The sequence below is a fragment of the Panthera pardus genome, unplaced genomic scaffold (assembly GCF_024362965.1).
Source record: "Panthera pardus isolate Hobbes unplaced genomic scaffold, ASM2436296v1 HiC_scaffold_16, whole genome shotgun sequence".
In the NCBI taxonomy this organism is placed as follows: domain Eukaryota; kingdom Metazoa; phylum Chordata; class Mammalia; order Carnivora; family Felidae; genus Panthera; species Panthera pardus.
The window spans coordinates 97,544,047-97,561,775 of record NW_026526721.1 but is presented as its reverse complement, the minus strand read 5'-3'; the positions used below and the strand labels follow the sequence as shown (position 1 = coordinate 97,561,775).

Genomic DNA, 17,729 nt, shown 5'->3' with positions numbered 1-17,729 from the left:
CATGATTACCTAAGATTTTTAATATATAGAACAGAAATTCAAATACAGTTTCCAAACTTGGCAATAATGCAACAATGAGCTACTTTACTTTTCCTCTAAGATGAAATACAAACTAAACCCATATATCTTTATTAGCCATGTTTTTGAAGGAATTACCTTTAAAACCTTATACTTACATTAAGCCACAAAAACTGGTTCTATCTACATATCTGCATTTAATTCATTTAAACCCAGGACTATACAGTAAAAAGCTAGAAAGGATTTCTTGTACTAAATTATTCATAATAATAAATTTCATTTAGAAAAGTAACAGCTCTCTTACTATGGTGCATGAGGTGGGCCTTAGAGTGTTATTTGTCATAGAAAACCCGTTTGTTATCATGGCATTTACCATATTAGAATTTGTCCTGTAAGTAATTAGCATTCTTTCCCATATGAGTCGTTCTTCAACTATCTCACGATAATATAAGGTAGCACATTGTAACTTCAATAGGTAGTAATGTTTAAGAATGTATTGCGTCTTATGACATTTCTTACAGCATTTTTTATATAATAAACATAATAGAGACTTACCAGTGGTGACTCTGTAGTTTTAGAATCTTCAGGGTTTGGCCTCTCATGCAGATTGCTAAATTCCAAGGATTCTTTGATGTCCTGAGATAATTGCTCCTTAATGGAAGGTTTTTCTAAACCTCTGCTTGGCAAAGAATCCTTGCTCTCAAGTGATATGCAGGAATCATCAGACTTTTGATTACTTTCCATATCTATAGTTTTCTCCTTGAAATTTCTTTCAAAAAAGCTGCTTTCCCCTAACTTTTCAGTGGCAGGAGAATAAACATCAGGATCCACAATGGTGTCAAATTTTGTATCTGAAGTTACTGCTGTTGAAAACAATTATTTACGAAGTTAAATACATTGATTAAACTGTCAATAAATGAAAACTTCTATGGTGTAAACTCTTATCAATAAGCACTATTTTGTCAACATCTCTTTACTGACATATCAGTGTTAAAATACTTTTACTCTGCTTATGTTCATGAATGATAATCATAATTTACTGACACATTCAAACCTTGATGAGCTAGACTAATGGAAGGAGGCATGATTTTATTTTGTAATGAAATTTTGAAATTGATGCACATTTTTATTTCAGCCTGTGGCTCAATTCCCACTTTCCTACATCCTCTCTCGGCCAAGTTTTACAATAGCAATTTATGAAAAATAATACAGAGAGAACCTTATTTCCACATTTTGCTTCTCTTCCTTAGAATGGTTAGTGATAAGGTGAGGGCAAAGGGAAATGTGCCAGATGCAAGAGCAGTACCAGTTAGGGGACAAAAAAACCTTTAAGCTGGGACACCTGCCTCTGGAAAGCTACAAAATGAGCAAGATTATATTAGTCACCACCTCATTATGTCTGCTTTAAGTAAACGACTTGGTTTAGAGCATTGGTTTTCAACCTGGGTGCACAATGGAATCATCTGAAGGTACTCTTTAAAATTGTCAACGTATGGACCTGACCCCAACCAATTAAATCAGACACTGGGAGTGGCATTCAAGCACTGTTTCTGTCTCCCCCCATCCCACCCCCACCCTGCCAAATTCTTCAGGTGATCATAATGTGTAGCCAGGACTGTGAAACACTGGTCTAAATTTTATGAAAAATAAAAATTATTTAATAATTTTTATATCATACTGCATTCATTTTAAATAAAAATATGTATATCATTAGCCAGATTGAATATAGCTTCATCTGATTGTCCCTATACTCTTTCCAATATAAATATCTTATCTCTATAAATAGATGGTATAAAATAGTAAAGGCTATGACTAAAATACTCTCCAGTGATGTAAATTCTGCCTTGCTGCTCAAAGGACTTACTCGTTGCAATCAAATGTTTGTATAGCTGGGCAATCACACATAGTATTTAGAACTTCCATTTCCAACAACTATCACTTCTTAAATCACACAATTACTACAAGAAAGGCAGTTACTTATACAACACAGAAATACTTTTACAAGAAAAATTTTATAAAGGCTCTTCAATTTAATGAAACTTGCACAATAATGCTGTATTTTCCTTGAAAACTTGAATAGAAATTAGTTGATTTTATGGTACAAAGAGATGCCATTTTCTATATGTAAATGTCTACAACTAACCTCTGTAATATTTTTGCAAGATTGCATAATTCCACTACTGCTGAAGAGGTAACAAAGCAGCCTTTTTATTAATCTTTAAAATCTGATGCAAAAAATAGAGGTGTGATTTAATTTAGTGTATTCAATGGAAGTCCCATTAAGTCATAAAAACTAGACATCTTGATTCAACATTTGAAAATTAATCTAATCTGTCACATCAACAGGCTAAAGAATAAAAATCACAAGATCATATCAATAGATCCAAACCAGAAATAAAAGGGAACTTCCTCAACTTGATAAAGACTACCTATAAAAAAGCCCTATAGTTAACATCATACTTAATGATGATAAACTAGATGCTTTAACCCTAAGATCAGGAACAAGTCAAGGATATCCCCTCTTACAACTCCTTTCCAAAATCCTTCTAGAAGTTCTAGCTAATGCAATAAAACAAGGAAATAAGTATACGGATTGGGAAGCAAGAAAAAAATCTAATCTCATTCACAGATGACATGATTTTTTATGTACAGAATCTGAACAAATCCACAAAAAAACTTCTGGCACTAATAAGTGATTATTTCAAGGTTGTAGGATACAAGGTCAAGATACAACAGTCAATCACTTTCCTATATACCAACATGAATAAGTGGAATTTGAAATTAACAACACAATACCATTAGCACACAAAAATTAAATACTTAAAAGAATGAACTTAACAAAATATGTAAGATCTATATGAGGGGAAACTAGAAATCTCTGATAAAAGTAATCAAAGAACTAAATAAATGGAGAGATAGTCCATGTTCACAGCTAGAAGACTCAATATTGCAAAAATGTCAGTTCTTCCCAACTTGATCTATAGGTTCAATGCAATCCCAATTAAAATCCCAGCAAATTATTTTGTGGATATTGATAAACTGATCCTAAAGTTTATATGAAGAGGCAAGAGACCCAGAAAAGCCAACACATTGGCTTTTGAAGGAGAAGAAGGAGAAGAATTGAAGGAGAAGGACAATGTCAAAGACCAACACTACACAACTTCAAGAATTACCGTGCAATTATAGTACCCAAGACAATGTGGTACTGGTAAAAGTATAGAAAAACATATCAATGGTACAGAACTGAGAACCCATAGATAGCCCCACATAGATATAGTCAACTGATCTTTGCCAAATAGCAAAGGCAAAACAATGGAGAACAGTGTTTTCAACAAATGGTGCTAGAACTGGACATTTGCATGCCTGCACATTAATCTGGAACAGATCTTTCTCCCTTCGCAAAAATTAGCTCAAAAGAATGGTAGACCTAAATGTGAAATGCAAAACTTTAAAACTCTTAAAACATAAAAATCTAGATGATCTTGGGTATGGTGATGACTTTTTAAGACACACACCAAGGGCAGGATCCATGAAAGAAACAATTGATAAGCTGAATTTCATTAAAATTAAAAATCTGTTCTGTAAAAGACACTGTCAAGAGAATGAGAAGACAAGCCACAGACTCAGGATTTGCAAAACACATATTTGATAAAGTAGTTATCCAAAACATTAAAAAATCTAAAATCTGAATAAGAAAATGGGCCAACGAACTTAATAGACACTTCATCAAAGAAGATAAATAGATGGCAAACAAGCATATGAAAAGATGCTCAACATCATATGCCTTTAGGGAATTGTAAGTTGTTGAAACAACAATGAAATCCACTCCACTATTGCTGGAATGACAAAAATCCAAAACACTGACAATACCAAATGCTGGCAAGGATGCAGAGAACAGGAAGTCTCATTCACTGCTGGTGGGAATGCAAAATGGTACAGCCACTTTGGAAGACAGCTTGGTGATTTCTTACAAAACTAAACATGTTCTTGCCATACGATCTAACAATTGCGGTCCTTGGTATTTACCCAGATGAGTTGAGAATTATGTTCAAACAAAAACTCACAAATGGATGTTTATATTTATAGCAGCTTTATTCATAATTGCCAAAACTTAGAATTAACCAAGTTGTTCTTCAGTAAGTGAATGTATAAATAAATTGTGGTATTTCCAGACAATAAAATATTACTTAGCACACATAGACACACACACACACACACACACACACACACACACACACACACACACACAAAAGGATCAAGGCTCCTGGGTGGCTCAATCAGTCAAGCCTCTGACTTCCACCCAGGTCATGATCTCACAGTTCGTGGGTTGGAGCCCTGCATCTGGCTCTGTGCTGACAGGTCAGAGCTTGGAGCCTGCTTTGGATTCTATGTCTCCCTCTCTCTCTGCCCCTCCCCCCACTCAGGCTCTCTCTCTCTGTCTCTCTCTCTCTCTGAAAAGTAAACATTTTTTAAAAAGGATCAATCAAGTCACGAAAAGACATGGAATCACCTTTAAGTGTATATTACTAAGTGAAAAAAAACAATCTGAAAAGATCACATGTTGTATCATTCCAGCTATGTGACATTCTGGAAAAGGCTTAATCATAAAGATAGTAAAAATATCAGTGGTTGCCGGAATTAGGTGGGAGGGAGGTAATATAAAAAGGCAGGGCACAGAGTATTTTAAAGGTACTAAAACTATTTCTTTATGATACTATAATGATGAATACAGGTTATTATAAATTTGTCCAAATCCACAGAATGTGCAACACCAAGAGGGAACCCTTGTGAACTATGGACTTTTGGTGATAATGGTGTGTCAATGCATGTTTATTGATTGTAACAAATGTACTACTCTGGTTGGGACATTGATTGTGAGAGAAGCTATGAGTTTGAGAAGGCAGAGTGTGTGTGTCTGTGTGTGTCTGTGTGTGTGTATCGGAACAATCTGTATTTCCTGCTAAATTTTGCTGTGAACCTAAAATTTCTCTAAAAAATAAAGTCTATAAATAAATCAAGCATCTTTAAAGTCACACTTTTTTTTAAATGTTTATTTTTGAGAGAGAGGCAGAGAGACAGAGCAGGGGTGGGGAGGTGCAGAGAGAGAGAGAGACAGAATCCGAAGCAGGCTCCACGCTCTGAGCTGTCAGCACAGACCCCAAGGTGGGGCTCGAACCCACGGACCACGAGATCATGACCTGAACTGAAGTTGGATATTTAACCGAATGAGCCACGCAGGCTTCCCTAAAGCAACACTTAATGGGTATTTATATTCAGCATTTCCCCAAAGGTAACTGGGACACAACGTTCCACGTAGATCAAAAAATATCTTCTGGACTAGGTCTGGAGCCCTGTAAAGTCCTAAATTCCCATGTGGATATAGCTCATAGTTGGTCATAATAATTTATAGGCTTATTGGCTGAAGATGTCAAGTCCAGCAGGATGACCACAAATCACAGTTCTCTACCATCTACTACCCAATCAGAAGGGAATCATCAGTTTTATAACTAGTTATTTTAAATAATGCTCTCAAGTATCTCTCAAGTCCTTCACACAAGATATATTTATTAGTTTTTCTGAAAATACTAAATAGATTAGAAATAATATTTGAAAAGCAGATTAGAAGTAATCTAACCCCTATGTTTTAGGTTAGGAAAATGCGATCTAAGAAAGCAGTGACATGTTCAAGGTCACACAATGATTTAAGGCAGAAATGGAAATGAAATCTGACTTCCAAGCCAGGATAATTTACTGTGACTATCTTTAAATGGTGCTCTCACCATCTGGAAATTGAAACCAGACATTTGCACACAGCATCCTAATCTATAAATTCTAAGGCAACTACTAGTAATAATGTAGATATATAAACAGGATGGTTTGTTTTGGTTTGGTTTTATCACTTATGTAAAACTTTACATCAAAACTGAATATTTGTGGAGAAGATTTAACACAAGGGAGGGCAACAGGATGCCAATTAGATTTTTGTCACTAAAGGCATATCCAGGTAATCTTTTAAATGCTGCTTTCTCAGTCCATAATAACTTTTTTCTTCTGGATACACTGTTGTCCACTGACTGAAAAGGGTATTTGCTAGAAAACTATATATTTTCAACCAAGGTTTTCTAAGCACCAAATTTTGTGGGGTTTAAATGAACAGCAGAATAGGTAAAGCTTTTACATAGTGAAATACCTACCTGGTTTTATTAAATTACCAACATTCATTGTTAATCATGTTGATCCATAAGAAAAAAAAAAGTTACCTTTTGAGTTATTTTTACAGGAGGAAGAGCTGTTGTTCAGATGAAGATGTAAGAGGTCTGCTTTTCCCTTGGTGAAAACATGACGTTGATGAATGTCATTTTCATATAGAAAAGTATTCTGATAATTATGAAACGTGCAACTTTCATGTTTAGGGACAGCAAAAGAAAAGAGTTGAAAGAAAGGATAAAAAAAGAAAGTAAAAAGTCCCAGCTTATTAAAACAAATACAATACAACCTTTAAGGAATAGGTTTGTTTACATTAATTTAATATTTTTTTTAACCTTACTGTGGACACATTCTAAACCACAAGTAACTAAATAGTATTTGGGTTTAAAGACACAGGCAACTGGACCAAATCAGATTTAACTGAACAATGTCAACAATGTCAATTAAGAGCTTCCTTAAAAAAATATTCTAGGGCACCTGGTGGTTCAGTCAGTTGAGCATCTAATGCTTGATTTCAGCTCAGGTCATGATCGCAGGGTCAGAGGATCGAGCTCCTCATGTCAGGCTCTGCGCTGAGTGTGGAGCCTGCTTAAGATTCTCTCTCTCTTCCCCCCTCTGCCCCTCTCCCCCTGCTTGCGTACACACACACACACACACACACACACTCTCTCTCTCTCTCTCTCTCTCTCTCTCTCTCTCTTTAAAACAAACATTCTGAAATATGTTTGGTTCCTTATATTCTTTCTTCTAACAATGGAGAGTTACCTTTTCAGGCTCATTGAAATCTGATGAAATCAAGGTTTTAGTACTTACATAAACTTTTCATTTGAACTATCAGAGTCAAATTTTCAGTTTTTAATGATGATTACTATATACTAACATATGTACAATTTAAAATTTTTTTTAACATTTATTCATTTTTGAGACAGAGAGAGACAGAGCATGAGTGGGGGAGGGTCAGAGAGAGAGGGAGACACAGAATCTGAAACAGGCTCCAGGCTCTGAGCAGTCAGCACAGAGCCCGACGCGGGGCTCATCTCACGGACCGTGAGATCGTGACCTGAGCCAAAGTCGGACGCTTAACCAACTGAGCCACCCAGGCGCCCCTAACATATGTACAATTTAAACATTTTCTATAAATTGAATAATATATTTAATAATACCCGATATTTATGTAAGCTTTACATAGCACCACCATAAAAGCTCCTGGATTATGCTCCTGTGCCACTTATGATCCTTTATGATTCTTCTTAGGAAAGAAGAAACTCCACGGACACCTCCAAACCCAAAGTGCAAAACTATTGCCAAACCATCATCAGTAACTTTCTCTGGCTTCTATAACATGGAGGTCAAAGCAGAACTTGTAATAGGATATATAAAGGAATCAAATTAGCATAAATGTCATTCATTTCCTTAGGGATACAGTAATCCATACAAATCTCTTATCTACTGACCAAAAGGTTGTCTCCTGCCAAAAGCACATTTGCTTCTAGATATGTGAGTCTATGTGTTCAAACATGGGGCTTTTCAGGTCCAAGAGCATCACTTAGGCCCACTGCTACTCCAAAATGCTGACAGACTCTAAGTTGATCTGAACATACAAACAAAAAATGGGGTTGGGGCTACTTAGTAGGAACTTCACTCTGCTGTTTGCCCAAATTAAAACTTTGTAGTCAAAATACATGAAACTCTAGCTAAGATTTCAGCAGCAAAGGAGACTTGGAGTACTTTTTAACATTACTAACAGAGCTAGATGTTATTTTTCACTTGGAAATGACAAAATTATAAAAATAGTTACAAAGTGAACTGTTACGCTTCATGCTTCATTTATTTAATTCATCACATAGTAAACTCTACCTAGAAAGTAATCTATAGACTGGGACATCTTTTTATCTCTCAAACTAATCATTAATATATCTGTTTTTATTTAGGGTTCATAGAAAATGGAAATACAAAGAAAGCTCATACGAAATATATCATCCTTGGTAAGCCATTTCAAATAATAACGCTAAATTTAGAAGTATCTATTAAATAATCCAGATATTAGGTCAGAGTATACACATATCATTATAGTCACTTTTCTAATTATTGAATATTGGCAAATGTTAGAAATATTGTGCACAAATTTAAACATGGCTTTAGTAAAATATATTCTAATATCGAAGTCATGTTTTTTTACACCATGAATTTCTCATTTAAAGAGATAGTTGAATCGCTTCTTGGCCTTTTGGCTAAGATCAAGTGTAAAGAGATAGTTGATTTCTTGGGTAGGTTTTTAATAAACATCAAAAGCGATTTAGAAAGATCTTACCTTTGTTGACTGTCTACATCTGCTAACTCAACTTTGTAGGGCACTGTGTTTCCTGGTTCTTCAAATTCCTCTTCATAAGTCTTATTAAATGTATGTAGTATAATATTAGTATGTTCAATAAATGTATTATATATTAACCATCTAACTTGTACATAATATTTAGAGAATTTTCTCCCTACAAGCAATGTCACGTGCTTTCTGACTATGTACCATAGAACAATTCCAAGAGAACTAATGCAATAAATATTTGTTGGGGGCATTGGCTGTGTCAGTCATGTCATTACTACTATCACACCTAGAAACAACAGTTAACAGGTGTTTTACTATGTAACTACTGAGTGCAAAGTAGGCTAGTGACTGAGGTGTTTTTAGTTCTCTGGCCAGCATATTACAAGGTTACTCTGTGCATCAACTAATTAATGCCAAGAACACACACACATATGTAAGCATGTGTGCTTATTTGTTCAGTATCTTAACAATTTATCCAGAGGGGAAATAAAAATGTGGCTAGGAGCGTGCGTGCATACACACACACACACACACACACACACACACACACAGAGCAGAAGCTATTAACCTGAAGAAGAAAGTAGTATTTAGAGAGGTACTTCCTCCCTTCTAGCCTTTTTCTGTGACAATCACAGGAAGAGGAATATCGAGGACAAGTAGTACATTCAGCTACTAGATGACTGGAAAATCAGAAATGTGCTGAGTTTGTCCCAACTTAAACCTTCATCCTAAAGCTCCAGCTCTGACTGGCTCAACTTTCAGGTGATTCTATTTTGTGTCTTCTAGAGGTTTGTATTCAAGTTATTACACTAAATCCCTTAAATCTTAGTACTATTTTTTCTTTAAATAAAAAACAATACTAGATGACATTCAAGAAACTACATATATACAAATTATATTAAATAGACACCATATAAAGAGACTAATTTTTGTTTAAAAGACTGATAACATAAAGGGCTAAATAAAACAAGCACTAAACTACATTTCTATAAGTTAAGAAAATAAAATGTCTTCTCATCTCCCACACTACATGTTTCCAAAAATAGCACAATATCAATTCAGCTCACAAATTTACTGCCTACATTAAAAACAATACCATTTTATTCCTATCAGCATGTTTAAATTCAAACTCTTGTAGATTTTTCCCCAACAATGCTTAATTAAAAAAAATTGTTGAAAATAATATGTAGTTATATGTTTTGAATTTCTTGTTTGCTCAGTAATAGGGTAGTCATTATGCACTTACATCATCCAGTTCAACTATATTTAGAGATGGCTCGGGTCTCTCTATGTTAAATTCTTCTACTGGCAGAAAAAGTGCTGGGTATTGTTTGGTCTCCTCAACTAGGAAATAAGATTAGGAAATAATGTCATTAAAGGATATACTTCACCTGATAATTCCCTATCTTCAAATAACATAGTCAACAATAAGAGAATAATGTTCTCTTGTGCACCCACACTAATACATATATGCTGTCAGTTTCCCGAGCTCAAGTAAAACACCCATTTTCTTAACATTCAACGTTTAAGTACAACCACTTAGGGATGCCTGGGTGGCTGAGTCAATTAAGCATCTGACTCCTGATTTCAGCTCAGGTCATGATCTCACAGTCGGAGACTGAGCCCTGCATTGAGCTCCATGCTCCACCAGGCACGGAGGAATTCTCTGGCTAGGGATTCTCTCTCTCCCTCTTTCTCTGCCCCTCCCCTGCTCACACTTTCTCTCAAAATAAATAAACAAACTTAAAAAAACCCAACTATTTAATTTAAGGCAAAGTAAATCTATCAAATGGGAAGGAGAGTGTGCTTGATTTTGAGCTACAGACAAAGGGTGCAGAGTCCAGTTGAGGCTAATATAGTAAAACGAAACAAAACAAAACAAAACAAAAAAGCAGATGCTAACAAATGCTTAGTGTTTGAAATTTGAAATAATAAATTAGAAAATATCTAATCAAGACTGAACTAACCATCACTGTCTTCATCACGTTCATTCTGGGAACACTGTGCCTCACCAGCAGTGTTACATTGAGGTATGAATGCATCTGGCAGCATGTTTCGAAGTTGCTCCTGTGGAGTTCTACAGAACGAGAAGCAATTAAAAGACTAAAATACATTACCTGAAACTTTCCCAGGCAAGATCTTGATTTATTTCACAAATGAATGAGCATGCAAAACTAATGATGAAACCAAAGCTATACTTCTGATTCATGGCAGAAAAGTATGATTGTGTAACAGAGTCTTCATCTATTAAAATAATTTCGTAAATCAAATTAACATCATACAAGAGTTTTCAATTGCATGTCCTACTGCTTTTCATTTAGGATGAAAATCAAAGTTAAGACAAAAGTTAAGTGTTCCTACAAGCCACATGGAGGCCCTGACATACCACACTATTCAAAAAGTTAATTTATGAATGTGTGTTGTGCATCACCGCTTAGGTATTATGTTGATAGGTCCCAAGGCAAACTAAAGACATTTTCCTGAACTTTAACCAAGCCAGCAGGGTGATAAAATATGCTTTCCCAATATCAGTGTAGTGTGCTCCAGCTATGGCATCTATCACCCAGTTAAGGAAGTTTGATATGGCCCATCTCATATAGAAGGCAACAAAACACAGGAATTCTCAGAGGTCAGGATTATGCATTGGTTTCATAGGCTATTCCCCAATTCCTGGTAAGGTGGCACCTTTTAGTCAAGAATATAAATAGCTACAGCCCTTCCAGACCACGCCAGTTCATGGAGTCCCCGTGTAAAAGTCAGGACCTTCTTAATGATATTAACAGGTAGCATCGACACAAAGCTTAAAATGTACGAGGCTCTGTTCTAACTAACCTGGGGTATGAAAGATTAACAGCTATATTAATTAGGCACGCGTATTATCTTAATTTTACGTATGACAAAACTGAGGCACGAAGAAGTAAACCAACTTGTATAATCATTTAGGTAGTAAATACAGAAGAGGATTTGAACCCAAGGAGTGTGCCTCCCCAAGTCAATGTTCTTAACCATTACTCTGTATGGCCTCTCTCACAATTTGCAAAGGCAGTAAAATTTGATAATCTGACAATCTATGGCTATGTGAATTTTCCCAATATATATAATGTATATATCAGCACACTCCAAAATATTTATATATTACTCAGCTTTGTGTCTTGACAAATTTAATGAGCGTACCATCTTACATCTATAATTTAATTAAGTAATGGAAAATATAAAGAGTAAAGGTCAAAACAAACTGGCACGTGGCCACCAGGAACCTGTTTCCAGTTTGACACGGATATAGTATACAAAAAGTTCAATCATAGATGCACGTAAGTTTACTATTATTCAGATACTCCTTCTTCGTGAAGTAAAAATTTATTTAATTTCATGAGCAAAGCCCTGAACCAAAGGCTTATAGAATCTAGACAACAGAGTACTGGAACTATTGACTGTTTATTCTAAATTCAGTATTTTGCAGATGAGAAAACATAGACCAAGAGAGTTTAAATGATCTGCCCATGAACAAACAACTAGTTACTCAATTAAATAGGTCTGTATTCTGGATATTGGGACCCTGGCACCAGTGCTTGCTCGAAAGATCATGCCATGTAAATAAAAGGATGAAACGTCTCTTAGAGTAAGACTCCCTCACCAGATTTTCCTGAATATGTAAACAAGTATTTATTGAACGCAGACTAACTGACAGGTACACACTAATGAGCTTCAGACCTAAAAGACTGGTATGGGCATGACACTTTATAAGAGCTATAGACAGCTTGGACAGCAGTTCCATAGGAATAAGTAGACTAGAACAGTATATGAATGAACCATAGGCCACAACGGGATACAACCATACACCTCGAAAAATGACCAGCACCAAACAAACAAACAAACAAAAAGCCCCAAAGATACCAGGCACTGGCAAAGATGGAGGGCAACTAGAACTCATACATTGCAGGAAGGTGTGGAAGCTGTGCAGTCACTTTGCAGACAGCGTCTGGCGGTATATTTATAAAGATAAATATACACATAGCAATCTAGCCAGCCCGGCCCCAGGTATTTACCCAAGGAATTAAAAACTGATATTCAAACAAAAACCCATTTGCAAATGTTTCTAACAGATTTAGTCGTAATTGTCAAAAGCTAGAAATCAGCAGGATGTTCTTCAACAGATTAATGGATAAACTGTACATCAGGATGATGAAATTCTGGCCCACAATAAAAAGGAATGGATTTTGATTCACCGAAGAGCACGGATGGCTCTTACATGTATTTTGCTAAATAAAGGACACACAAGGCTACATTATTGCATGATCTCACTTACATGACATTCAGAAAAAGGCAAACGTATAAGGACGGAAATGGATCAATGGTTGCCTTGTGTTGGAGAAGAAGTGTTGACTATAAAGGGGAAGCAAGAGGGAATTTGGAGCTGATGGAACTGTGCTGTTTGGTGCTATGATGAATATTTGACTCCAGGCATTTGTAAAAATCCATAGAACTGTACACAAGTTTATGCTATTCAATTTTTTAAAAGTACTCAGGATGTGGACATAACCCAGGGAATGGCAGAGCTACTCTAATGGAGGTAGGAAAGAAATGAGCACCATGGCCTCAGAAACTTTGGAGAAAAAGTTTTTGACTAGATACTGTAGTCTAAAGATAAAAAACACTACATACAAATAATGCACTCTAGTTGGTAAATTTGTTTCTCACAGTAATATTAGTTTGAAATTCTGGAACAACTGTACACACACACACACATACACACACACACACACACGGACTGATAAATGAGTAAATATATCATAGATAATGAGAGTCAGGATTCTCATTGTAGGTGAAAGTAACCACAAATAAGCAAAGAAAGGATGTGATGCTGGTTTGGAGTCAAGTAGGAGTGTACTTCATGTTTACCTCAATGGATACCCAGGTATATAGATACAGAAATAAATTTGGCTATATGAGTATAGTGGTAAGTACACATACATATATTTCCTACATGTTCTCTGAGATGACCTAGGCTCTGTGGTACCTGTGTAGCCATGAGCACCTCTATAATCTAGATCTTGGTTTCTTAATACCATTTTCAAAAAAAAAGGAATCAAGATTACTTGGAGAAGTTATTTCTGGGCTAGGGCACAGAAATGCATGTTGGGTGCCAGAAAATGAAGGTATATTAAAAGCAAACAAATCAACAAACAAAAAAGGATGAGGATGCATTGAAAGAAGAGGGGAGTCAACCTGAAACAGCTCTCAGGGGTCAAGGCAGGAACTATTTGAGTCACAAAATAAATAACAATAGTGTTCAATATTAATTAAAAAATGCATATCCATGAGTCCACACAAATAAACAACTGAATAAACAAATGAAAGGGGAAGTAGGGATATTCTTCCTTGAAGAATTCTAATTAATAAATATAGAAGAAATGAAGGAAATAGAAAATCACTAGTTATTCTGCTGCTGGAAAATTCCACAGGTAAATACTAAAATTAGTAGAGGAGAATTTAGGTAAAAAGAAGATTTTGTATCATCTCAAGGCATCTCCCCTAAAACATTTATTAATCACTCTGATATGAATGTTTGTGCCCCCTCTCAAAATTCATGTGTGAAAATCCCAATACATAATGTGATGGCATTAAGGGTGGGGTCTGTGGGAGGTAATTAGGTCATGAAGGCACAGCCCCCATGTGGGACTGATGCCCTTATAGAAGAGTTCCGAAAGAGCCATGTGAGGACACAGCCAAATAGATGCCTCCAGGAAGCAGGTTATCACTAGGCTCTGAGTCAGCCAGTGTCTTGACCTTGGACTTCCGACCTCCAGAATTCTAAGAAATACATTTGTTGTTTACAAGGCATCCAGTTTATGTTATTCCATTGCAACATCCCAAATGGACTAAGAAAGAAGCTGGTACCAGAAGTGGGGTGCTGCTAAAAATGTGGAAGCAGCTTTGGAACTGACTGACTGATGATGGGTAGAAGCTGAAAAGGGTTTAAAGTTCATACTAAAAAAACCTTATATAGCTGTGAAAGAAACTTTAAAGGCAATTCCAGTGAGGACTCAAAAAAGAGGAGAACTGGGGCGCCTGGGTGGCGCAGTCGGTTAAGCGTCCGACTTCAGCCAGGTCACGATCTCGCGGTCCGTGAGTTCGAGCCCCGCGTCAGGCTCTGGGCTGATGGCTCGGAGCCTGGAGCCTGTTTCCGATTCTGTGTCTCCCTCTCTCTCTGCCCCTCCCCCGTTCATGCTCTGTCTCTCTCTGTCCCAAAAATAAATTAAAAATGTTGAAAAAAAAATTAAAAAAAAAAAAAAAAAAAGAGGAGAACTGAGGAAAAGCCTCAATCTTCTTACAGAATATCTAAGTAATCCTGAACAGAGTATCAGTAGAAATAGGATGGTAAACACCATTCAGCTGAGGTTTCAAATGTAAATAAGGAACATGTTATTGGACAGTGGAGGAAAGGCAATTTTAATTAATAAAGTTTCAAAGAACTTGGCTGAATTGTGTTTGTGTCCTAGTGTTTTATGTAAGATAGAACTTAAGAGGGATGAAATTAGTTATGTGGCTAAGGCAATTTCTAAGCAAAGTATTGAAGGAAAGGCTTGGATTCTCTTGACTGCTCATAGGAAAACGCAAGGGTGAAATGACTTAAAGACAGAATTATTAGTCAAAAGAGAAACAAAACTTAAATATTTGGAATATTATCAGAATTTACACATTGAAAAGAATGAGAGGGCCTATTCAGGAGAGAATAGGAAGTGTATGGCCAAATGGTCATCTGATAGGAAGATTAGCCATCTAAATAGAAGCCACATTTTCCACTGTCAGAGACAATGGAAAAATGACCTCCAAAGGCAATTCAAAAATCATCGGGGCTATACCTCCCATCCCAGGCAGAGAAAGCTGCAGGCCACACAGCAGGGAGACCCCATTAGAGCAATGCCCAGTGAACCTCTAGGGGCAAGGATGCCCCTGTAACACCAAGCTAGCCAAGCCACATGATTCCCACCCAAGAAAGTCACAAGCATGTGACCCCACACAGAACCATCATAGGAATGGGGCCACCCAAAGCCATGGGGGCAAAGCCACCCAGAGCCTTGGGGTCCCAGCCTTGCCTAGTAAAGCTGTGGGGGCACTGCCTCAGTGTGTGTGAAAGGTAGGACCCCTGCTCTAGTGTGTCTGGAAGGTGGGACCTCTATCTCAGTGGGCCCTGGAGTGCAGAGCATCAATGGAGAGGCTAATTCTCAAGACTTAAGGTTAAATAGAATTTGCTTTATTGGGTTTTAGACTTGCTTAGAATCTGCTACTCCTTTCTTCTTTCCTATTTCTCTCATTTGGAATGGAAATATCTATCCCATGCCTGTCCCACCATTGTACTTTAGAAGCAAATAACGTGTTTGATTTCATAACTTCACAGTTAGAGAACAATTTGCCTCAGAATGAATAATACATTGAAACTCACTCATATCTGACTTAGATGATATTTAGATGAGACTATGAACTTTAGACTTGAGATGATGCTACAATAAGTGAAAATCTGGGGCTCTTAGAATGGAATGAACATATTTTGCATATGAGAAGTTCATGAACCTTGTTGGGGCCAGGGCAGAAAGCTCTGTTCTGAATGTTTCAAGTGTTGTAACCCTAACTCCAAAGTGATGGTATCAGGAGGTGGGCCTTTGGGAGGTGATCAGGTCATACGGACAGAGCCCTTATGAATGGGATTAGCGCCCTTGTAAAAGAGATCTGAAAGAGACCCCTTGTCCCTTCTGCCATGTGAGGACACAGTGAGAAGATGGCCATCTATGAACCAGGGAGCTGTCTCTCTCCAGATACTGCATCTGCTGGCACCTTTATCTTGGAATTTCCAGCCCTAAACACTGAAAAATGAGTGTTTGTGTTTATAAGCTACCTGGTCTATGGTATTCTGTATAACAGCCCAAGACCTTAATTACAAAAGGAAAAGAATGAGTGTGCAGCGGAGCAATTCAGTGAGCACCACGTTAACCATGGGCTCAAGGTTAACATCCTGGTAATAAGATGCACTGACAGCATGATCCTGTGATACCACACTGAGAAGGGCACATCCTCTCTGTGTTATTCTTCCTCCAAATGCATAACCTCAATCTAATTATGAAAAGGCATCAGATAGACCCAAGTTGAGTATATTCTATAAAAAATCTGGCAAGTACTCTTTAAAAATGTCAGGGTCTTGAAAGACAAGAAAAGACTGAGGAACTATAATGGATAAGGAGCTATGACAAAGAAGGCAATGTGAGATCCTGGGTTGGATCCTGAAGTAGAATAAGGACAACAGTAGAAAAACTGGTGAAATCCAAATGAAGTCCGTAGTTTAGTTAATAATATTGTACCAACGTTAATTTATTGGATTTGATACATGCACTATGGATATGTAAGATGTTGCCATTATGGGAAGCTGAATGAATGATATGTGGGAAATCTTCATACTGTTTTACAACTCTTCTGTATGCCCTATTTCGAAATAAAGTTTTAAAAAATTTGCCACATGAAAAACAGTTAAAGGGGCATGGGGGCATATATTAACCTGTCAAACAGAAACTTCAAGGAAGACATGAGGGCTGATTTCAAAAATCTGAAGGAATGCCACGGAGAGGAGGAATTCAAGTTGCTCTGTATTGGCTTAATTGGTAGAATTGAGACCACGTTTAGAAACCAGTCAGAAACAAATTACAGCTCACTAGGAGATACTACAACAGGCAGAATGTTCCAAAAATGGAATGGGCCATTCCAGGAGATAGTTTTGTATGAATGAAGGTGAAGCAAGGGCTTAATGACCCCTCCTCAGGTACATTCTAGACTGGTCCTCCAACACCTTGCTCCTCAAAATGCAGAATTACCTACACAAATATCAGCTGAGAGCTGTTAGAAATTCAGAAATGCAGAGTGCCAGGCCCCACCCAGACCTACGGAAGAAGAATCTGTATCTTGCCACAGTCGGCAGGTGATTCATCGGCACAATGAAGTGTGAACAGTACTACTATAGGGCAAAGTGAGCCTTTAAAGGTACCTCCCAATACAGATCTTATACGACCATAAAACAACTATGAATGACTCTAACATGTAATTAGTAATAATTTTAGTCCAATATTTAATAGCTTGACTTTTAAACAATTTATGAAATGTCACAGGTAATGATATACTCTTTGAGTAAAATAATTGA

The 17,729-nt window shown here is 36.8% G+C and overlaps 1 protein-coding gene across 6 annotated transcripts in view; it reads right to left on the bottom strand.

The window, feature by feature from the left end:
- The window catches only part of ZBBX (zinc finger B-box domain containing), a 122,982-nt gene that overhangs the window by 29,722 nt on the left and 75,531 nt on the right, over positions 1 to 17,729 (bottom strand). For 5 of the 6 annotated variants that reach the window (XR_002077633.2, XR_008422521.1, XR_002077634.2 and 2 more), the window contains 5 exons: positions 10,513 to 10,622; positions 9,792 to 9,889; positions 8,537 to 8,616; positions 6,279 to 6,418; positions 574 to 881 (listed from right to left, as the gene is read on the bottom strand). Coding sequence is in view for 1 of the 6 variants with exons in the window: in XM_019440500.2 (XP_019296045.2) it covers positions 574 to 881; positions 6,279 to 6,418; positions 8,537 to 8,616; positions 9,792 to 9,889; positions 10,513 to 10,622 (736 nt within the window). In the remaining 5 variants the exon portion in view is untranslated. The remainder of the gene's footprint in view (positions 1 to 573; positions 882 to 6,278; positions 6,419 to 8,536; positions 8,617 to 9,791; positions 9,890 to 10,512; positions 10,623 to 17,729) is intronic. The other variant, XR_002077635.2, reaches the window with a different exon arrangement.